This window comes from Cricetulus griseus, chromosome 3 (assembly GCF_003668045.3).
Source record: "Cricetulus griseus strain 17A/GY chromosome 3, alternate assembly CriGri-PICRH-1.0, whole genome shotgun sequence".
Classification (NCBI taxonomy): Eukaryota; Metazoa; Chordata; class Mammalia; order Rodentia; family Cricetidae; genus Cricetulus; species Cricetulus griseus.
Window position 1 is genome coordinate 34,653,526 of NC_048596.1, and position 23,609 is coordinate 34,677,134.

Genomic DNA, 23,609 nt, shown 5'->3' on the forward strand with positions numbered 1-23,609 from the left:
GGGAAAATCCAAGAGGAGAATGCATTGTAGAACTGTGAGCCCTGGGCCTCTAAGATGCCTCAGTGAGTGAAGGTGCTTGCAGCCAAGCCTGACAAGACGAGTTCAGTCTCTGAGACATACAGGGTGGAAGGAAAGAATCAATTCCAGCAAGCCGTCCTTTGACCCCCACACATGTGCTATGACAAGCAAAATAGATGCATGGGGAATAAAAATGAAGGGTGAGCTTCCCCCCAAACAAGTAAATTCTTGGGGCATGTACAAAAAAGAAAGTCTACTAAGGATACGAACCTTGAGAAAGAGGGTTTGTGATTTCAATGGAACAGGGAGAAACATTTAGGGAGAGGGTATTAGGGACCTGGGTATCGCCCACTGTTACATGTGGAAGGGACGTACATGTTTATACTGGTCAGCATCAACTTATCAGTACACAGTGGGGGCGGGGGTAGGAAAGGAACATACTCCTCAATTCTTCACTTTTTATACGTTCAGCTCTTAGGAAAATATTACGATATCACAGATGTCACCTCCAAGTCAGTCTCTTCTCGACTGGCCAAGATACATGTGAAATGGCTTCGCTTTAAGGCCTTGGAAGCCTGTTCCTCCACCTCTCACTTTCTCCTTGAAAATTCTGTCTTAAGCCAAGTAAATGATGTGCCCCCCCAAAAAAAATGTAGCAGAAAAATCTGGTATAAAGAACAAAAGCACCACTTTCCCTCTCTTACTCTGGTTACATAGATACAGACCATCCCCACGATGAAGTAAGTCATTAATCGTTCATTATTTACCTGTTCTTCCTTCCTCTGGTTCTACCATACAGAAACAAGGAGTCAGTAAAACAGTTGTTTTTTGTTTGTTTGTTTGTTTTTTCCCTTAAAAGCTGAAACTGATAGAATGTGAAGGAAATATTTGCTACTTGGACCCAAATGTGACTTAAAAATTAAGGGTCAGCCAGGCCTTTGTGGTGCACGCCTTTAATCCCAGCACTCGGGAGGCAGAGGCAGGTGGATCTCTGTGAGTTCGAGGCCAGCCTGGTCTCCAGAACGAGTGCCAGGATAGACTCCAAAGCTATACAGAGAATCCCTGTCTCAAAAATCCAAATAAATAAATAAATAAATAGAAAAATTAAGGGTCAAAGTTCTTTAAACTATGCCTCACCATTTTTTGGAAATCATTCTGTCTGCAGGACGGGGTAAGCTTGGGGCATGGTGGCATCCCATTGGCGGATAAATGTGACTACCCTGTTCTCTCTTGCTATACTTAGCTTGTGATGCTAGACTTAATCCAGCCATCTAATGCCTGACTCAGAAACAGATCTAGCCATGGAAGCTTGGCAACGAGCAAGAGGTGGCTTTCTTTAAGGCAGGATCCAGACAGAGGTTGTATGAGGCAAACTCCTAATAGCGATCAGGTAACTAGCAAGAACAAAATCTCCCCATGAACTGCCCTGTGACAAAATGTTGCCACTTCAAGTTCTAGCTAGACAATTCCTGATTCCTAGACTAGAGCTTGTAAAATGACCACAGTAGACTGACAACTGGAGAGTAAGTCATCTTTTTTTATTTTACTAAAAAGTCACGTATGTGATTTTTTTAAGGTATTAAATAAGATAAGGTGCAAGTCCTAATGATTGTGTCTCTCTCTAGAGATTCTACTCCCACAATGCCTCTGTAGCATTTTAAGTCAGTATTGGATAAAAAGACTAACTGTTGATTGAATTACTATCTGGATACATTTGCCTTAAGGCCTTATTATAAACTTTAACATTTACAATTATTTTTAGCCTTTGAGGCAAATATGGCCTGTGGTTTGAATATTGGCTCAAGATACATTTCTGAAGCATGTTGTTATATCAAATAAAATGTTTAGGTAAAACTCACAGGTTATCAGTATAATAGGTGAGTTATTTAATGTCTTGGTTTTAGAAGGAGGAAGCAAGACCACTGTTTAAAAGACTGTTATTTTAAAGACACTATTTGTTTATAGCATCTATACATTAAAATAAGTCTTCAATATGAATGTGAGGCACAGAAATAACTCTTAAAAATAAAGAATTTAGATATCAGAGATCCAGAGCCTGGGCCAGCTCACATTGCATTGTTTCTCACTAAACTCTTTAATCATAGTAGCTGACATGGACTCAGATCCTATTTCCTGCCCCCTGGTGGAGGTGCTAATGAACAGCGAAGTGGCAAAAGCTAGAGAGCTAAGTTTTCAAAATTAAACCAAACAAAAACCTGTGTGGCTCCCTTTCCCCAAATAGATGCTAATACTTAAGAAACAGGCATGAGAACTCACAAAGCTAAGGTGTCTACAAAAGAAAATTTGTCCCTTAGCCAGTGTGGCCCGTTACAAGCCTGTTCTTCCTGGGACACGTACTCATTCCCTAGTCAGAGGAAGACCCGGCCTTGGCCACACTTGTCATTTTCATCTGAGGTTTTCAATTTCTACAAAAGTCCAGCCTCAAAGAAGGGAGGAGAGGCACCGTTTCTCCCTGATCTCAGTGTCACTAGGGACTGTCTATCTCTGAGCCAAATCTAATTTGGGAGTATCTGAGGCCAAGGCAGTGCTGGGTCACTGCCAGGGAAGCCTCTGCCTGAGGGTTCCCCAGTCACCTATATCTTAGTAAGTTCCTCTAAGATAGATGGTTATTCCTGATGTGTACCCTAGCCTCTCTATTTAAAAATTTAATCTGTAAATGCGGACAGTGAAAGCAGAACCCCATGCATCTGCCCTGTCTCTCTAAAATGGCTTCACCTGGGCAGGGAAGAAATCCATTTCCTCAGCTAGAAGTTATTGCCATGGCTGCCTGCATTTTTCTGAGAGTTAATGGTCTTTTATTGGGAGTCATTATGTATGGGCACAATCTGTGTTCTCTAGACAAAAGCCATCCAAACAAACAAACAAATAGCAGCCCCCCACCACACAAAAGTGACACAAGAATCCACTCCATCTCAGCTCTATTCTCCAGCCCTCCTAAGCTAAAAAGGCAGAGATTGCAAACCTATTGGGTCATATTTGGCTTAGTTCTGTTGTCTTTGGCCTGCAATGTTACAGAATAATATTAGTAAAAGTCCTGAATTTAGTTGCACACTTTAATGCTGAGGTTGAGTCTATCAATGTGGATTCCTAGCTTCTCTTCAAAACTTGTGATTTCTGGCTAAATGGGTCTCACATCTCCACCTTATAGACCCGGCACCAGTAATAGAATCTCTAACACACCCTTCCTCATTGTGTCTTACTCATGCAGGGTGCATTATCCAAGACCTCAGGGCTTCCCAACTGGTGCCTCTGATCAGGGTTCTCCAGTGTTCCTACAGCACAGCGACGAGGCATCCGTATTCCATTCCCTCCACAATCAGGCTACATGCCGGAGATGAAGAACAGAATAACTGCAAGTATTGGAGGGAGCCTTACACTTTACCATCTGGATCTGTCCTGCCATCCCAACAAAGCCTGAAACTGCAAAACTCACCACTCATTCAATGATCTATTATGTAACAACTGCATGCCCAGGACTGATCTGGCCATTTAAGACAGAGTGTAAGAGCCTGAAGAAGGCAGGACCCGCCATTCTGCAGCTGCTGAGCAGGCTCCCCCACAGTTGGGGCTTGTTCCTCAATCACTTCGGCATGGAAATCAAATTGATGATATATATCACGGAACTTCACCGTGAAAGTCAATGACAATAGATTCTAAAATACCAAGGTTCCTTAATGGGAAGCAGGTTTTGCTCTCTGAACCACAGCCATATCTTCCTATGCACATACCTCAAAGGCTGTACTCGCTTATGTATATTCCCTGGGACAGTTTTAAGGGCTGTTGCCTTTCACCTGCTCCTATTGGGAAGAAGCTGACTAGGGTACAGTTGCAAGCAGAATGGTCTGAGAACAGGGTGTTGTGCAGTCTGATGCTTGGCTGGGCTCAGAAGTGGGTCCCTGGGAACTGTGGACCACATAGTCTGTCCAGAGGGTGAAGCTGTGACTCAGCTCTGCCCCCTCTCATTTTCCTAAGGAAGCCAGAAATCAAGATTCTTTTCACTCTGGCAACAAATGCAAAATCTTAAGAACTGTTATGTGGGCCAAACACAATATGTCTGCAGGCTAAATCCAGCCAGTTTGCATGCAGACTCTGAATCAAAAGAAACACACAGGCTTCAGCACCAAGGTTCCACCGGCTGCAGGCATCCTGGATACCAGAAAAGAGGGAAAAGAGGAAAGCAGTTGTTTCCCATGATTCCTGCAACATTACCATAAAAAGATCAAACTCTTCTTCCCGGCGAGCAATCATCTGGTTCAGGGTCTCGTCGTCTGGTACTTCATCTTCTTCCTGGGTTAAACACAGAATGGTTGAACAGGCTTTAAGAACAGAGACGGGGAGAGAGAGAGAGAGAGAGAGAGAGAGAGAGAGAGAGAGAGAGAGAGAGAGAGTGTGTGTGTGTGTGTAGGGGGGCATTCGGTCCTGTTTCTCTAGACAGAAAGGGAAGGGAAGGAAAGTGCCCTTCAGTTTAGTACCTGCCATTCCTATGTTGCGAGCTTTTCAAACTCTTGAGGGCAGGAAATCTGTCTAGGGAGGGGACATCTGCTCTCTAAGAAACAGCAGCCCTCCTGGGTGTGGATCTTTCTGTAACTTTTAAAGCCAGCTACTTAATGTCTCCCCGCCTCCATGACCTCATCGGCAACATAGGCGTGACATCTACTTCACAGGAGGATGCCAGCCTTAACTGCAGAAATCCACTTAATGTTAATTCTACTAATTCCTGATGAACCTGCAAATGTGGATGTTTTCATATTCAAAGGTTTACCCAAAACAATGGGTTTTGTCACTAAGTACCAGGACAAGGGACAAAAAAAATCACACTTAGGTGACCAAATATAGAACCTTAGAGACATGTTGAATCAATGGTTTTCAGTAGGCGATATTATTGTTGGTGGTTAAAACTACAGTCAGGACACAATTAAAAGCTATCAATACAAAAATACCACAAAACTCTACCCAATTAAAACAATCTAATGAAGTACAAAAAGCAATTACATAAGGCCCAAAAGTTCCTAAATTTTATATTCAGTTAAACAAAGGCACATTATCTGTTAATTTCTCAGAAACCAACAGTTCTCAAGGTTTTAGGAACTAACCCTATGCCGTGGCTTCCATGGTTTTAAAAAATCCCAGCTGCTTAAGCTAGATGATATCAGCTCCCAAGACACCTTGCCCAATGCAGGGACTTAATAAATGAATACAACTCAATAAAGTATATGATTCAAGACAATAATTACTACTGAAAACCCTTCCAATTTAATTCAGCCCCAAGTTGATTAAAGTCAGTCTGTCTAAATATTACATTTCACATGATGAGGAGGCAGGCAGACTAGTTAGAGAGGGGGCTCAGCCCTTACAAGATCATGTCCCTGGCTAAAGCACTAGTGAACAGAGGTCTTCACTTGCCTTCACTGCCCCTAGAACCAGCTGTCTTGCCCCCTACACAACGAGGCCGTCGGTGTCCCCAGGCAAGATGCAGATTCTCCTAGAAATTGCCAAGACACCTGTTCCTAGAGCACAAATTGTCTGGGAAGTTTACAAGAACTCTTGCTGTGTTCTTTATACTCATACTTCGGGCCAGCTGTGATCATGGCACCCTGCGTTGCCCTGGACTGTTGGGACAGAAGCCATTCATTGCAGTCTGCAAAGGTCCCCTGTTGGCTTCACATCAGGGCATGGACCGCCAGAGCCTGGTAACAGTTGCCTGACATAGTCATAGTCAGGAAGGGATGTGGAGTTCCAGTAGGCTGCTAACATGGCAAGGGAACACCCCTGGAGGCCCTACATGATGATCTGCAGGCCTGAGCGAGATCAGCCTCTCCTGGTGGTTTAGAAAGTCTAGAAAACTCCAGGCTTCATCGCCACCATCTCCTCTGGTCAGGTAACATCTTTACAAGGTTTTTCAAAAAGTACACAAGAATGCAGTGGAGACTCCTGGCTGGGAACCAGCTCTACCCACATCATGCTTTGTCCCTGTGTATGTCATTTAACATAGTGGGTTGAATGGTTTTATTGTATTATTGTTTGAAATATATTTAATATTTATCACATTATTTACTCAGTATTTATTTATTATGGGAATCCATGTGCTATGGTGTGTGTGTGTGTGTGAGGACATCAAAAAGACAACTTGTGGGAGTGAGTTGTCTCCTTCCAATATGTGGGTCCTGAGGCCCAAACTCAGTCTGGCAAGCTTGGCGGCAAACACCTTTACCTGCTGAGCCATAATCTCACTAGCCCATGGTGTTTTAGGAAATGACCAAATGAATAAACAAAAACAAGAGGCACCTGACAATCTAACTCCTAAGTCTGTATCAAATCTTCAAATAATTATTTGAGATTTAAAAAGGCTTTCAATGTGTGAGAATGTTTGAGTGTATATGAACAATTTTATTTCTCATCATTTCCTGAAATTCAACAAGTAACTAATCTGAGATATAGATATCTCAGATAAATTAGGAGGTACAATAGCAAACACTCTTCACTTTGCAAAAAGATTCATTTCAGTATTCTTTTACATATCAGTCTCTACTTCATATGTAGGATCATTTCAGAAATGAAGACTGTATAAGAAAGATTTTTAAATCTTTGCCTCACGGGCCAACACCCAAGGCAGTCTCTTCCTAGAAAACTGCTGGCCACACTGGCCAGGGAACCAGGTAAATAGATAAGAGTTAGAAAAAAAATCATCCTCAGTGAAGTAACCCAGACCCCAAAAGACAAACATGTATTTACTTCTACGTGAATGTTAGCTTTTAAGCCTTTGATAGGCATGCCATAATCCACACAACCACAGATGGTAGGTACAGAACAAGGGACTAGTGGGGAGGGATGTGTCTTCCTAGGAAGGAGAAACAAAATTAATTATGGATCAATGGGGGCAGAGACAGGAACAGAGGGATCAGATGGATATGGAAAGAAAAAAGGGGTGAGGGAGGGAATATAGGGAGTGACATCTAAAACTAAGGGCCATTTGGGACATTATATGGAAACTCTAAAGCACATACATATATGAAGGTGATCTAAATGGAATCGCCAAGTAACAGGGGGAGAAGAAGTCCCTATGTGGACATCTCTCGTCACCAAATGAGGAGTCCAGTACTGGGAATGGGTTACATCTAATTGAGTTGTTGGCCAAAGGGGCCCTATGGGAACCTTCAAACACCCAGAATATTTCCAAGACTATCAGGTGCCCTCTCCAAACTGATATTGCTGAAGACAGTATCTACACAACTCAGTGAACATGGAGAAGTCAAGCTGAGGACACCTACCGAGAACCTTCTCCTTTACTGATGAGTGTTCAGGGTCCTGGAAGACACTCTGCATGCTATACTAAAGCAGAAAGGTAAACACAAACCCAGCTACAAACCCTTCCATCCACAATGGTGACATGTATGCAAGATGTCACAAAGTCTGTGGGACTAACTAATCAACATCTGACTGAATTTAAGGCCCACTCCATGAGATGGGACCTATCCCCAACACTGATTGGGTGGTCAAGAACCTGAGACTAACAGGCCAGGGAGCTTAGGGGAAAAGAAAACACTACTGCTCTGCTAAAAAAAAAAAAAAAAAAAAAAAGCAACAAAAGACTCCAAAGACATCCTGCTACACTCATAGACCAGTGTCTTGCTCAGCCATCATCAGAGAAGCTTATTCCTGCTATACAGACAGGAATATAGAGACCCACAGACAATGTGCAGAGAGTGAGAGATCTTGAAACACTGGGTCCTAAGTGGGATGTCTCCATCAATTCCCTTCCCTCAAGGTTCAGGGAACCCTGTAGAAGAGGAGCTTCTGTAGAAAGACTATGAGGCAGAGGGAATGGAGGACACCATGGAAACAAGGCCTTCTAAACATAGCAGGAATGGCACACATAGTGAACTCACAGAGAATACAGCAGCATGAGCAGGGCCTGTACAGGTCTGGGCCTGAGTAGATTCCAGTTCTGAGAGTCGAAGTAGACAAAGACCCACATCTCTAACACAGATAACCTGATAACTACTCACAAATAAGAGAGCAAGAGTCGATGTGAATTTGGGTGGGTGGGCAGCTGGGGACAATCTAGGGGGAACTGGAGGAGGGGGGGGACCATAATTAGAAAACATATAAATTATCTATTTTAATGAAAATAAAACAAAAAAGACCTTTAAAAGAATTTAATATTTAATTTATAGAGGACTTAAAAAACACAAAACCAAACTACATATATGTAATGAGAATAGTATTCTGTATAAGTATGTTAAGTAAACTTAATGCTCTAACTTTTGAGCACAGGTACACAAAAGCAAATGCATTCATCCCTAAATAGCTTCACGATAATAGACAATATATGTTCTTAGATGAACTTGAAGGTCATTTTAGGATGATAATCTGTGTCTCTGTGTGTATCTGTGTATAAAAGGGCCTCACACAAGCAAGAAGGTATTCTAGCACAAGAGCTGCACTTAGCTATAGTTAGCATAAAATGACTGAAACTGGTCATCTAAAAAGAACAAAACGACTCCATAAAAGACATATAATCAAAACATCATTTGCACAACTTTGGCAATTTTTGTAAATAGAGACTTCAGGACTCAGATGATTTATCTCCCCCCTCGGCTCAGTTCTTAAAAGATCCTTTTTGTGAAGGTTAAGGTCAAGCTTTCCAAGCTCATGAGCCAAATATGTTGTGAAGAACCGTCCTATAAGTGACCCTTCCCTGATTAAGAAAAGCAACAGAGTCAGGGGCTTTGGAGTAGGAGAGGAAGAAAAATAAAGAGGTAGGACCTAGACTGCAATCTGAGTTCTACAAAGTAAATTCCTGCAGTTCCACAGGCTACCTGTAGGAGGCAGAACTCACAATACAATAAAACATACTTGGTGCACCCAACCCCCAAGAGGACAGGGAAGTACATCCCATTAGCTAAGCTTAGAATCTTTTGGCAATAGTTCTTAAGACACTCCTATGAATAACTTTTAGAGGTTTTCTGTGTTTGGGGTATAAGATAGCAGCTAATTTAGTCATTTTAATTAACATCAGCCCCAAAAATTCTTTAAGGAACAAAGACGTTATTTTCAATCCCTTCGAGACAAAAGGTCACTGTTAGATTTCAGAAACTCAGGTCTCTGTAATACCTCATTCTCCTCTTCATGCTCCAATATGGCCTGCAGGAATGCTCTCCGCTCGTGGCTGGAGGACTTCTGATCAAACATGCCCGCCTGGATAACCTTCTGGTCCACATTCAGCTTGTACTTTGCAGCTGCGAGAATCTTTTCCTCCACACTGTTGACAGTGCAGAGCCTCAGAACCCGGACTTCATTCTGTTGGCCAATGCGGTGAGCTCGATCTTGGGCCTGCAGATCCTGTTTTTGAGAACAATATGCTATGAGGATCCAGGCATCTGGATTAACCCCACAAAAAGGGCTACCTAAGAGGAAAATGTGGGCAGGTTCCATAACCAGCCTTTACAAAGGCTAGATTTTTGCTTATATTTAAAAAACAACAACATCAACAACAAAAAAATACACAAAAAAACCCACCACCAACACACACATACACACACTCACACACACACTACTGTCTTTAAATTAACCATGTGAAATAATATCTCAGGATCTGAAACCTAGCTCTAGAAACAGTTTATCTACCTGTAGGTTTGCCATGACAATTAGTCCTTCACTGAAACAAAAACCAGTATAACTGATGCCAGAATTAAGATCTAGATTATGACCTTACAAAAAAATTTTCAAGGAGGAAGACACATAGTCTCTTCATTGCAATGTGTTAATGACACTATTACCTCGATGAACTGTATTTTCATGTATTGTATATACATACATATATACATGTACATCTTATTATACATACATACCTACATACATTCATCAATGCATTATACAGGTAGTGACTGACCAGCTACCCCATTCCTGGACCTAGCCCTATCACAGGGTCAGTAGGTCATCTCACATCCTAGTACATCCTAGTATATCTGGAAATGCAGGTGATTGCTAGTAGGATAATAAAGTGGAGAATTGGGGGAGGAGGGAGTGGGGGGGGAATTGGCACAGATGCCAAGATGTAAATATTGGGTATGGTTCTGCCTCAGGATTCATTTTTGGAAGTTTATCCTGAAGAAACTACCATGGGTATACATGAAAATGGGCTTTTTTTTTTTTTTTAAACAATACCTATTCTTTCTGTATTTTTTTCAAATGAGGAAGCAAACAATCAACTGTTCCAGATTACCGAAGACTGTAGTATGCACCAGCAGAGACACAGATTATCGTGAGACTCGGGGACACAGCTGTAGGTGGGGACTAGAAGTTGTGAACGAGCATGCACTTGTGTCCCAAGTGTGCCCATCTACCCGTGCCACTAAAACCGTGGCAGCATCAAACACTAGTATGCCACCAGTGTTCACACAGCCCACTAGAGGCTTTGATTTTAACAGTCTGCATTTTGTTTACACATATCTTAACAGTTTCTTCTACTTTAAACGTCTTAATCGTATCAGATGACAAAGGTTTTAATGAAATCTTTAAGTAAAAACTTTCATGAACTTCTGAAGCCGTCACCTAACTACAGCTACCCAAATCAAAAATGTTTTGGCGTGGCCCCTTTAATCACATGGTCCAGGCGAGGGACCGGGTCTGTCGCCCATCACTTGTTTACACACATGTCATTAGTCTGGGCATGTTTTTAGGACAAAGGTCTGATGAGATCAATCCATAGTCCATAAGGCTAAGATTTCTTTATTCAGATAAACACCAGCCCAAACGCAAGCCAGAGCGTGCCATGGGCAGCAAGGCAGCCAGGCCCGAGAGAGAATGGCCAGAAAGAAAGGCTATTCTCGTGTGCGTTATCCCTTAAGAATCGTTCCCACGTCACCTTAGACCTCTCCTGACCACGCCCTCATGGGCGTGTCCCGGCACACCTGTCCGGGCTACTAGGAGGCGGGGCTACAGTGTCCCCCTACAAAGGTCTATGCTCTGTTTCTTGCATTCCTAGCACTACACTTTGAACATGGCTAACCCTCAGCTATAAGCTTGTCTTTCCAACCAGCCCAGGTTCCTGCCATCTGTGCAACACAAGGGGGCAGTGGACGAAAGTGTGCCCAGGAGACTTGTTCATGCTGCAGGGACCTTTGAAACTGGGCAACTAATTAGGTAGAAGTTTGTCCTCAGAAGCTATGCGAACAAATTCATGTAAACATCTTGTGCTGGACCACGAGCACAGTGGGGATTAGATAATCAGATTATTGTCTAAAAAGGACAGTGTAAAATAGGTAATTAAAATTCTTTCCTGTGGAGGGCTTGAGCCAGTCACCACTTCCAACGCGTCTTCACTAGTACACTGAAACGACAGCCAATGACAGGCCCTGTGTCATCAACCTTTCCATTGGAACTAAGGTGAGCCAATCATTTCCGTCACAGGGATTCTTGTAGACACCTGGGCTATCTGAGCTGGAAGCAGAAACTGTTCTCTCTAAAGGGACTAGTTAGTCCCTTCACCCAACTGCCAGCTTCATATTTCTGCTCCAAACATGAAAACTAGTCTCCTCTTTCAGCTGGAAGCAGACCAGGCTTGCCCAGAAGGAGTACTCTTACACCAGGCTTGCCCAGAAGAGGTAATATTCTGCCCTCTGTGTAAAAGAGGCCAATAAAACCACAACACTAAAATGCAGGTGGCAGCAAATGACAGGGACAATAGAGAGACAGGGTGGAAAGTCCAAGAGTCCTTGGAACTTATTGAAACAGTTTTGGTGGCTGAGCCAGTGCTTTGGGTTTGTGTGTCTACATCACCTGTCTGTTTGGAAAGTAGCCACAGTTGGCATTTCTAATTTCTAGGATGAAGGTAAGTTCCTAAGTCAAAAATAAGTGCTGTAATTATTGGGTGGGTTAATTATTTCTGAGATTTCTCTATATATCTTTATTTTACTTTTGAGTTTTTATTGTTGTTAGTTCATTTGTTTGGGGCAGTGCTGGAGATTAAATCCCCACCCTCATACATAATATTTTAGGTGAACTATATTTCTATATTTTCAAGCCCTGTTTTTACATCCCACCACTCCCACCCCACTAGACAGGGTTTCTATCCTGGAATTATCTTTGTAGGCCAGGCTGGCCTCAAACTCAGAGATCCACCTCCCCCTGTCTCCAGAGTACTGGAATTAAAGGCTGGCAGCTTTCTCCCCCTATCCCCTACCCAGCTTGCTTTTACTTTTTGAGACAAAGTATCACTAAATTGTCCAGGCTGGCCCTGAAGTCAACCCATTACCTAAAACTGGATGAATTCCCATCTTCCTGCTTCTGCCTCCCTCACAGCTGACATTACAGACCTGTGCCACAAAGTCCTGTTTATATCTGAGTTTTCAATCTCAAACTTCATGGCCCTCATTTATGTGTGATGATGTGTGGTGGTCTGAATGAAAATGTCCCCCATTGGCTCATAGGGAGTGGCATTATTAGGAGCTGTGTCCTTGTTGGAGGAAATGAGTCACTGGGGGATGGTCTTGACATTTCAGAAGCACAAGCCAGGCCCAGGGTGGCTTGCTCTCCCTGCTGCTTTCAGATCTGGATGTAGAACTCTTAGCTTCCTCTCCAGCACCATGTCTGCTATGTGCGGCCATGCTTCCTGCCATGACGACAGTGGAATGAACCTCTAAACTGTAAGTGAGTCCCAATTAAGTGTTTTCCTTTATATGAATTGCTGTGGTCATGGTGTCTCTTCACATCAAAAGAACACTAAGACATGATACCTGAACTCAAGAGCAGAGCTAGGAAGAGGGCCCCTCTAGAGACTTTATGGTTGATCATTTTGTCATTTAGCCATGGGACTTGCAGTTAAAAATGGAAATCCAAACCCGTGTTTCTCATCAACAGTTTGAAGGGTCTGGTAAGTGCAGGATTTCATTGGTAATTCCAAATTTATGCATTCTTCCTTTACTTCCAGGTAGGTCAGACAGTGAAAGCAAAGAGGTAGGAAGAAAACCACAGATCTGTCACCCTGACAGGAACCCTGCCTGAACTGCAGAATGCAACCAGGGACACTGTAACAAATACATAAAAAGTGTTTCTGAACTTGAAGCAAGCAGAATAGGCTGGCAGCTCCCACCCTTAGTGCTGTTTCAATCTTGTCATCCACAGACAATGCCTGAGATCAAGTTCAATACAGAGGTATCCGGGCTCACTGAATGAGATACCTGGGGGTGGGGCAACAGCCAGTAGGAGGCAGGTCTGTGTTTCTTTAAGACTTGTCTTTGAATTCTAATGTACCCCTGTACTTGCTTCCAGACAGCAGCACTTTCTGGAAGTCCCTACCACTGGATCTCTCCAGTCACCAGGTGATGGGCATGTTATAGCTGAGGATGGCCAATTGCTGAGGAGCCTGGGTGAGAAGCACACGGTTCTTGTTCACATGTCAGAAGTGCAGTTCCCCCTTTTAGCAGCTGGAATCCAGGGTTGGTTACACCATGAATAAAATCATGTTGGCATCTACCCAGTATCTTATAGGCAAATGCCCCATGTCCTAGGGTTGTTAGGAAACCTGTGGCATAGAAGATCTAGCCAACTTATTGGCCAACAAATACTCTCAATAGGTTATTCTTTTCTTGTGGTTTAAAGTGGCATACAAGATAGAAGGTTAACTATCCTTTGCAAACTGTCCTTGAAGAAGTTATGTAACTCACCTGGAACTCAGTCTCCTTAATGGCAAAAATGTAAATAGTAACATTCATGCCCTTTCAGGGTGATTGTGAAAACTGGGTGAAACCAGGCACACTAGGAGGCTGGTGCCGAGAGAATGCTCAGTGGGGGCTAGCTGTTGTGTTCTTCAATTTGTTTCTACAATTACTGGTCCTGGAGGTTGACAGCAGAGCCTCATAAAAACTAAACCCATAGTCTGCCACTGAACTCCACCCCCAGCCCCTGGAACATTTTTGATTTATCCTTCACCAGATGCAATTTGCTCAATGGCAATCCCAAGAGATGGTATTAAGACAGAAGAAAGTTTGAGTTTTCCAACCCACTCTTGGGCTCTTGGCAGGCTTGGGTATAACACAGAAATAGCTATGCTCCAAGGGAGATAAGAAAACAGCCATAATAATTGGCTGGGCTATTTCTCCTTTGGAGAAATTGCCCGGTCATTTAGAAATGTGCTCTGTCCTATAAATGTGAGTGATGAAACTGATAATCTTTCCCTTCCTCTCCAGAGGGAAAGCCTTGGCGCCCAAGTAGATATGCACACCTGATGAGGATTCCAGTCGCTGTCAAAGATGACCACTGTGTCCGCAGCCTGAAGATTTAAGCCCAGGCCCCCAGCTCGTGTACTCAGCAAGAAAATGAAATACTGGGACCCAGGTTCATTGAATTTCTTCAGCAAAGCAGCCCGATCTTCAGACTTGGTGGTGCCTGAGGGGATAAGAAAAATAAATTTGCCAATTAACTTCTGTCCGGAAAAGGCAGAGACAAAAATGCCTGCTTTCTTGAAAGATACATCCACAGTCTTCTTAAGCACTGGTGAGGTAATTCTTGGGGTTTATATAGTTTTGGAAGGAAATTAAAGCATTTTGCAATTAGAAAAAAAAAAAAGGAAGGAAAGGAAGAGAGTGTTTATACATTTCTGACCAGAAACCTTTGCAACTTCACAAATTCTAGAAAATTCTTACTCTAAGATGTAATGAAAACATCCAAGTGAAGGACTGTTGCCATTCTGAAGGCTTGAAGCCACAATATCTAAAAGTGAACCTCCGTGCTGCTCAGGCTAAGTTGCTGCTCTTTGGGTTAAAAGATACTAAACCAGGGGGTTACCCTCTTCAAGGAGCAGATGGGAGGTAGGGCGGGAGCAATGGGGGTGGGGTGGGAGGAGAGGAGGGAGGGGGAATGCGTATTAGAATGTAAAAAATAAATATTTTCTTTTCTGACCTGGTAGACAATGAGTTTTTTTTAATTCTTTTTTATTTGAATTAGAAACAAGATTGTTTTACATGACAATCCCAGTTCCCTTCTCCCTCCCGTCCTCCCCTACCACCTCCCCAATGGCTCAGCCGTTAAAGGCTAGGCTCACAACCAAAAATATAAAAAATAAATATTTTTAAAAAAGATCCTAGCACTGCAAAAAATAAATATAAGACGACAAAAAAAAAAGATGCTAAACAAACACCAATGAACCAAGCAGACGGTTAGATTCCAGGGCGGTCATAGCAGGGAGTGTTGAAGAGTACAGGCTTCAGCAGAGATCACTGATCCCCAAGTGTGGTGCTCACTTGTGGACACACCTGTGAGCTCACTTGTGGAGCTCACTTATGCTCCACTCTAGCCATCTGGAACGTATTTATCCAGCCTCTTCATAAAATGCACCGTGGAAGGGACAGCGCTAAACTTCACCAGTATCCCACCTGAATGTATTTTGTTAGGGAAGCTGGATTCTGAACAGGCTGATGGGGAAAAGCTAAGCATGTTACATGATACTCCCTGGCTGGCCACTGGACAAATGTTGCCCCTCTGAGTTGTTCTTTTTTTAGGATGAAAATATACCACGATTTATGTCAGAGGATTAAAACATTTAACTGACGCCAGCCAAAGGAATCAAGTTACTCACTAGGGCCAAGTCCCAAACACGGAGGATCTGGTTTCTACATTTTGTAGAAATAATGAGCATTCTCGGGGGGGACGAGAATCAATCCCCCAAATATAGCAAGTGGAGATTAGGAGCGGGTGGGAGGGGTGGGGAGCTTTCCTCCTGTAACAAAGCAATGTTCTTCAGACTAGTCTTACTTTCTAAATTAGAATTTTTTATTTTGGTTTGGTGAGCTGCTCAAATCCTTCCAGAGGGAACTGAAGGAATCTGGACTTGGGGGAGGGGTGGCTTATTGAGTAGGGTCTGAAACTTGCAAATCTTTTTTTTTTGTTTTTGTTTTTTCTTTTTTCACAACCGGCTTGCTGATATTAGAGCAAACCATTTGTCCATGACAATAATGAAGGGAAGACATGTTTTGTTTTGCAGGCAACCTTCCCTATACTGACTTTCCAGTTACAGTCTTCCACACAGAAAGAAAATCTCTGATGCCCATCTCACAGTTTTAGGGGCCCCTGTCTATTATTAATTGGCAAGTTTATTATGTGCCCTTATAAAACAGCATCATGACCGAAGGGTGTATATGGCTACCTAGTGACTAGGACACAAAAAAGCCTAAGGGAGGGACTGGGGCCGAACACTTCCTTGAAAGCTGTGTCCCCAGGGACCCAGTGACTTCCCACTAGGCCCTACCCTTATAGGTTCAATCACATCCCAGTAAAGACATTTCTGGGGAACAAACATTTAACAAAAAGGAATGGGGGGGCTAAAAATCTAACTAGAGCTCTTATCCCCCCCCCATAAGTGAGAATTCTTTATGAAAACCACACCCACCCTTTAGCTAGGGAGGGATAGTGGGGATTGAACCTAGGACCTGTACATGTTAGGTAAGCACTCCATTTATAACCTACGACAAGTCCTGAAGAACTCCCTAACCCTATACTTGATCTCCTACACAGGGTTCAGTTTGAGCAGAGTTTAACATTGTAAGCTTGTTCCGGTATGTTGTATGTCTTGAAATATACTTGTATGTAGGTAATGCCAGTTGCAACATTAGATTACTTCCAAGGAATCATCACCAACATGTTTGTCCTCTGCCTTAACCGGAAAACAAACAAACAAACAAAATACTTCTAAAATGGGGAAGGGAGAAATAATGCCATGGGTTCCTTAGCAGCCAGGAACAGAAACTTGTGCTTGGATACTCTGAGGCTTCAACCTTCAACATTTTTAATCATTGAAAAATGATCTGGTCTTAAGATATGAATAGAACCACCTGGGAAACATGCCTACCTAGGATGAAATAACCTCCAGTGTAAAACAGAGCACCGAAAAATAGCAGTGTCAAAATGCTTTAGTCAAAGCAGTCCTTGGGCTCTCCACCAGAGAGCTCAGGCAAACAGACCAAGCATGTGTCTTCCAAGGGTTCCAAGGGCTTAAACTGCAAAAAACAGCTGGAGATTTGACAGATTATAAAAATAAATTAAAAAAACATTCAATCGCTTTCCATGTGAAGCCACAGTACTTCCTACGAGGAGACTCAGAATTTCCTGGCTTGTCACCTCCATCCGGAGACACCAGCACAAGGTCACTGCTGCTCACTTGCAACCTCTTCAGTATTGCTAGGGGAGTCTCAAACTGCCCTGCAAGGGGTCATCCAAAGACAAGTGCTCCTTGCCCACTGCAGGTGCTTGGGATTTAAAGTGCTCGTCGGCCCCAGCATCTATTTCAAGGTGTATGAGACATGACCCTTACAGGAACACAATTAACAGCAAGGGGCAACTGTGTTGACAACTACAGAATTTGCCGGAAGGAACACATTGCCAGGCTGTCATGCCTGCTAATTTCTCACTGCGTTTTGGCTGTCTTAGGAAAGTTCTGTCTTCTGGATGAAACTTCACCATTTGCACTCACAAAGGAAAAGAAAAATCATTTCCCATGACAACAAAACAATAGGACAGTAGCTAAACCTATCTGTGCAATCACAGTCTTTGAAGAAAAATATTTGCTTAGCTTTTAGAAAGAGATTTTTTTTCCTCCTGAAGCCAAAGTTGAGATGTCAAATTCAGTAATGATAATCTGAAGAGCTTTTATGACCTGGATGATAGGGCAGTGTGGGGAGCATCTGGAAGGGTAAATAATACCATAGCCATGTGTACAGCACTCTCCACTTCCACAATGAGGGGCTGCAGTTTGTAATGGGGAAAGCCTGTCTAGGCACCACGGCCCCTACATGACACTGTTGCACAACTCCATCTCTCCTGAAAGCAGAACAGCAAGCTGCCTAGGTGTCTTGTTTCCCTCGCTCTCAGCTGTGTGGCCAAGTTTAGAATCCTTAGGATGCTGCTGATGGACAAGCTAGCTGTCCTTCAAAGGTGGTGGTACTTCCCTGGACGTGCTCAAACCAAGCATTTTTGGAACTAGATAATCCACATTAGAAGTTGGTTTCACAGCTCAGCCTTGTGTTCGATTCTTCTAAATGGAGATTGTACTGACAGGCACAAAAGACAATTTGTTGAGAACATTAACAATGCCCATGAAGTGTTTTTCCTTTTGTTCTGCATGCAACCTTACATTAACTGTTAAGGTTATTAATATACATAACAATAAGAACAACCAAATAGTTGAATAGGTAAGCAAACAGGAGACTGGAAAATCACTATTTACCACTTTTAGATGTTTCTGTTGCTGTTAAATGTTGTATGTGTGCACTTTGCATACACACACACACACACACAAGTATATCTCACATTTGTGCAGTGCTCATGGAGGCCAGAAGAGGGCACTGGAATCCTTGGCACTAGAGTTACAGATGGTTGCAAACTGCTGTGTGGGTGCTGGGAACTCAACCCAGCAAGTGCTTATAATTGTTGAGCCATCTTTCTAGGCCTTCTTCAGTTGTATAGATTCAAACCTTCCCAGGGTAGGGTACTCACATGGAGATTCAAAAGGAAGTAGCAACAGCATTAGGCAGATACCTCAGGGTGGCTAGCAACTTAGAGCTGGGGGAGTGAGGGGGGATTAAACCTGTCTGCTTTACCTGAGCCATTACAGGAGACGCCCACAGTGGGAGAGAGGGCACCACTCCAAGAGGAAAAAAAATCCACTCAGATTTGATGAAAGAGAGATAGAGATAGATAATAAGAGTATCTAGAGACACACATTCATGCTGACTTAAGCATTCATCAGTTGGCAACTTTGGAGATGAAGGATAAAGGGGCTTTAGATTGAGTGTCTGATGACACAACTAACTTTAAATAAGACTAAAAAGTTTATGTTAACTTAGTAAGACCCCAAGAGGTAGGCCATACAGAAAATGAACCTAAAGACTCAAGTTAGAAAACATTTGCTAAGTGTGCTTTATTTATTTCTAATTAACCACGTATGTGTGTGTGTGGGGGGGGCATCAGAATTAAAATAGCCCAAAACCTTCTAAGGTTATATACATTTTAATTTCCTACTCGATTAACAATGACATTACACTGCATCAGATAAAAATGGTTATTAGGAGGCTGGGTTCTCTGCACCCAGAGTCACATGCCTCTTGCATATATACCTGCTCTAATCCCTACATACCACTTATTTTGTTTGTTTGTTTTGTGTTTTGCGTTTGTTTTTTTTTTTTTTTTCCAAGAAAGGGTTTCTCTGTGTAACAGCCCTAGCCTTCCTGGAACTCTCTTTGTAGCCCAGGGTGGCCTTGAACTTATAGAGACCCACCTGTCTCTGTCTCCTGAGTGCTGGGATTAAAGCTGTACACTACCAGGACCAGTCCAATTTCATCCTTGAATTTAGGTAACTTCTTTAAATAGCTTGTGTGCTTGTTACTTTATGTCGACTTGATACAAGCTAGAGGTTTTTGGGAAGAGAGAACCTCAATTGAGAAAATGCCAATTCCAGAATGGCCTGTGGTAAGCCTGTGAGGCATTTTCTTGGTTGATGAGTTATGGGCAGAGCCAACTTGAGTAAGTGATCCTGAGATGTACAAGAAAGCAAAGTTAGCAAGCCAGTCAGGAGTGTTCCTCCATGTGTGACCTGGAAGCTAGAAGATGAAATAAACCCAATCCTCTTCAAGTTGCTTTTTGTCAGAGGCAATTTGTCACAGCAATGGAAACCCTAATTAGGACAGTTTGCAGAATCCAGGTAGCTATGAAGTTTTATCTCTTAATAATGTGGCTTGTACCTATAGACTATTTAGAGACAGAGGCCTCAATGGCAAACTCAGAAATGAACCATTAGACTGTTACTGAATAGAGAAGACATACAGTGTATCCTTTAAAATATGTCAAAGGTTTGTCAGCATACTTCATGGCTCATACAGTTGGGACTAAGGAGTTAAGCTCTTCTGCTCTGTCCAATTGTACTTACACAGGGTTCTGACTCTGTGTTGGTGTCTATGAGAGATAAACAAGTGTGCAAATCATGTCATGATGTGAAGGGCATCAGAAGACATAAACTTTGCATCTAGCAGACCCACAACCAGCCCTCAGGCCCACTTCTTGGTGTTATTCCTCCTTTTTGGCTGAGACCATAGTTCAGGAGTCACGGCCTCTTCGCTTTCAATACTGTGATTTGAGTCTGACGCCTCCCGCACTTACCATCAAGGCGCAGGTAAAGGAAGTTCCGAAAAGCAAAGTAATCCTCCATGATGGTCATGAGAGACGTCATCTGGCAGAAAAGCAGCACGCGGTGGTTAGTTGCTCTCAATTTGGGCAGAATACGATCAAGTAGCTCAAACTTTCCTGAGGCCCGATACAGCTCAGCCCTGAACCCAAAAATGCAAAACAAGAAGGCAGTATTACTGCTGTCTTCTTGAGAGATCCAGAAGTGCTTAGCTTTGCAGATAGAGCCTTGCACATAGTAAACATTCAATAAGGAACTGTGGATGGAAGGGTGAATGAACAAACGGATACCAGGTCCAAAGCCATGCATGCATTTAGAGGGAAAAAAGTGCCACCCGTACAAAACCCATGAAGGGTATGGTGTGCATGATACATATGTGACATGTGCCAGGAAAAAAAAAGGGGGAACTTTCCATAGCTCTAAGATTATTCATGGTGTGCCATTAAGTTAATTTAAGACAGTCATGATTCATTTAAATACTTATTGAGTACCGCTGGGTACCAACACGATGTGGGCAGGCATGCAGTGATAAACTGTGTCACTATACATTGGGGTCAGGAATATAAAGACAATCAGCAAGTGACAACGAGATCACTCGGAGTGTGCAAAGCCCTGTCAGGTCCTTCCAGAAATGAAGTCTTAACAAAGAAAGCACAGCCAGGCCCATGCATTTCTGTTTGTCTGATTCCATCCTACACTAGCCATGTCAATAGGTACGGCAGACTTTACGGCTCACAAAGGTGAAAATATTTCCTATTATGCCTCTACCGATACAGCATGCCCAGCACTGACTTGGAGTATGTGAGGTCAGTGACTTCCCTGGAGAGAGAACACTTTAGCTAAACCCTGAAATAATGAGTGTAAAGATATCTAAGTGAGAAGTGAGGGCATGCACATAGAGAGGAGACTGTAGGGAAAGGAAGATGCATAGGCCCAGGGAGTACAGGAGCCTGGTATGCCTCACGAATCAGGACCAAGCAATGGTGAATGTAACGTAATGCATAAGTGACAAATGCACTTGAGGACAAATCTGGGAGGTGGGGAGACAGCAGGTACTGGGGAGTCCTTTGCAGACTCCTCTGGTTTTCAATGCAATGGGCAACGACTGATGTGTTGGAAACAGGAATATGACCCTGAGTAACCTGCTTCACAGGGTTGCCATGGGCATCTGTATGAGAGAGGACTCGGAAGAGGTCCTGGCTTACTGCAGGCGTGCCAGGCAAAATGTGATGGGGGAAGAGAGACGATGCTACGGAAAGTAGGAAGGCTGAAGTAGGACCTTCCTTCCTGATAAACCTTTTGTTTTGAAATCAACAGGACTGTGTTGTGTAATACTAAAATTTACTTTGAGGGTTGAAACTGTTTGAAGCAGTCACCCATGCACACCCAGTCAACAACACTGAAAATGTAACGCTAGGTGGCAGAATTTACGCCATGGTACATTTTGTTCCTAAAGGATCGGTCTTCACATTTATCTTCCTGTCTGCCCATCACTTATTCTGAGACCTGTCCCTTGAGAGTCATGTTCCCCTGTACCTCTGGCCATGCTGGCAGAAGCAGGAGTGGCCTCAAGACCCAGAGGACAATTGAAGTGCTAACTGGCCCTAATCCCAGTGGGATCCAGTTCCTATTGACCCTGCCTGACCCTGGGATTCAACAAGGACACACACACCCTAATAATTTATTTCTCATGGGGTGAGGCACAACACATTTTGTGTGGGGTGTGCTTCATTGTTTCTCTGCTGCAAGGTGTGTCTCTGTCCTATGTTCATGTTAACAACAAAAAAATCCATCTTAGATCATACTCCAGAAATTGACTTGAAACGGATCGTCTACTTATGGCAGATGAGGCATTTTCTTTCATGCATGTGAATGCTAACCATCCACAGTAAATTAGTAGGGGAAAAAAACCTCTCCAAGCCCAAGTTACATTTTAGGTTAGCGGTCACCCCGCACTCAGAGACTGGAACAATGTTTTTAGAATGTGAAAGCACTGGTAAGTCTCTTAAATGAGATCTATGTCCTTTGAGTAGACATTTGCTTAGGGCAACCTGAAACTGATGCTTGGAAACTACAAGGGAATGCTGCTCTCATTTTGCCTAGCAACTTCTGTCCCTCTGCAGGGGAGCAAGGAGGGCTAAGGAGGCTGGATGCTACAGAAAGAGGTTAGATAAGGCCAAAAGCAATGCATCTTGAAAGGGGGGGCGAAATAAAAAAGGATTTACCCATTGATGACCCCATTTGAATAGCCCAGGTGTTCAGCAAAGGATTCCTTGAAAAGAGAGAAGAATGTGACTTTAATATGCAATCGTTAACTTTTTGGTTTCTCTAGTATGTCTAAAGCTCAGTCAAAGCAAATCAAACGATCCCCAGAGAGCGAATCAGAAACTCAGGTCTCTGAGGTCCCTTTCTGTTCCATTGGAGAGTGCCTGAGCATGCCTTGGCTAGGAGCTGAACCTGGAGCTCTTTCTGGGGAATCCACCCACAAGTCCAAGTAAAAGACAGAGTTTAATGCAAGCCCATCACAACTATCGTGTAAGCGTAAACATAACACAGCAACAGCAAGCAATAGAAATAATAGCCATTATATAACATTCACTGACTCCCTCTCAGGCCTCCCTTTTCTCTTTACAAATAAAGCCCTAACCATACTAGACCAGTGGTTCTCAACCTTCCTAACACTGCAACCCTTTTAATACAGTTCCACACATAGGCTGGGAGTTTTAGACCAGTGTAGGCCACACAGAGAGACCCCTGCTCAAAATAAAACATGGTTTTCATTTCTCAGGTTTGAAGGTCCTAAGAGAGATAACTCCAGTCTCAAAACTGGGGGTTGTGGAATTATCTGGTATCTCTACCCGGTGTGTGGAACACAAAGCAGAAAATTGGCAAACATGCACAGCATCTTGAGCCTATAATAGCCAGAGTCTGTGGTAGTTTCAATGTAATTGGCCCCTATAATCTGGCACTGAAGGTGGAAAACAGAAAGCTGGTGAAGATGTAATTGAACAAGGGGGCCATGTTCCAGCCCCAGAACACAGCAGAACTTGGCAGCTCCAGCTATGTGGTTCTGGCTTTAGAGTTAAGGATAGAAGAAATGGGTTATGGAAATTGCCTCCATGCCTAAGGAATACCGCTGTGGACAGGCATGTGTCAGGGTGTCCCTGAATGGAGGCCTAGTAGAGAGGCCATGTGTGAAGTCGTGATGCTGAAGAGCTATGGAATACCTGCTGAGGAGAGCTGCTAAGAGGGAGTGGAACCAGCCCAAGAGAAAGAAGTGTGTTGCCATCAACAAAGCTGAACAGAGTTGGAGATCTGAATAGCTTCTTGACATCAGACATGGAGATGCAGACTTTGGAGTTTGCCCAGCTGGTTTTTGGTCTTGCTTTGGTCCAGT

At 43.2% G+C, this 23,609-nt stretch overlaps 1 protein-coding gene across 7 annotated transcripts in view; it reads right to left on the reverse strand.

Annotated features, from left to right (window-relative positions):
• LOC100770307 (probable global transcription activator SNF2L2) overlaps positions 1-23,609 on the reverse strand; it is a 171,661-nt gene that overhangs the window by 53,023 nt on the left and 95,029 nt on the right. For all 7 annotated transcript variants that reach the window (XM_027406479.2, XM_027406478.2, XM_027406477.2 and 4 more), the window contains 5 exons: positions 22,438-22,484; positions 20,188-20,354; positions 14,264-14,427; positions 9,154-9,381; positions 4,249-4,326 (listed from right to left, as the gene is read on the reverse strand). In XM_027406479.2, the coding sequence (XP_027262280.1) occupies positions 4,249-4,326; positions 9,154-9,381; positions 14,264-14,427; positions 20,188-20,354; positions 22,438-22,484 (684 nt within the window). The remainder of the gene's footprint in view (positions 1-4,248; positions 4,327-9,153; positions 9,382-14,263; positions 14,428-20,187; positions 20,355-22,437; positions 22,485-23,609) is intronic.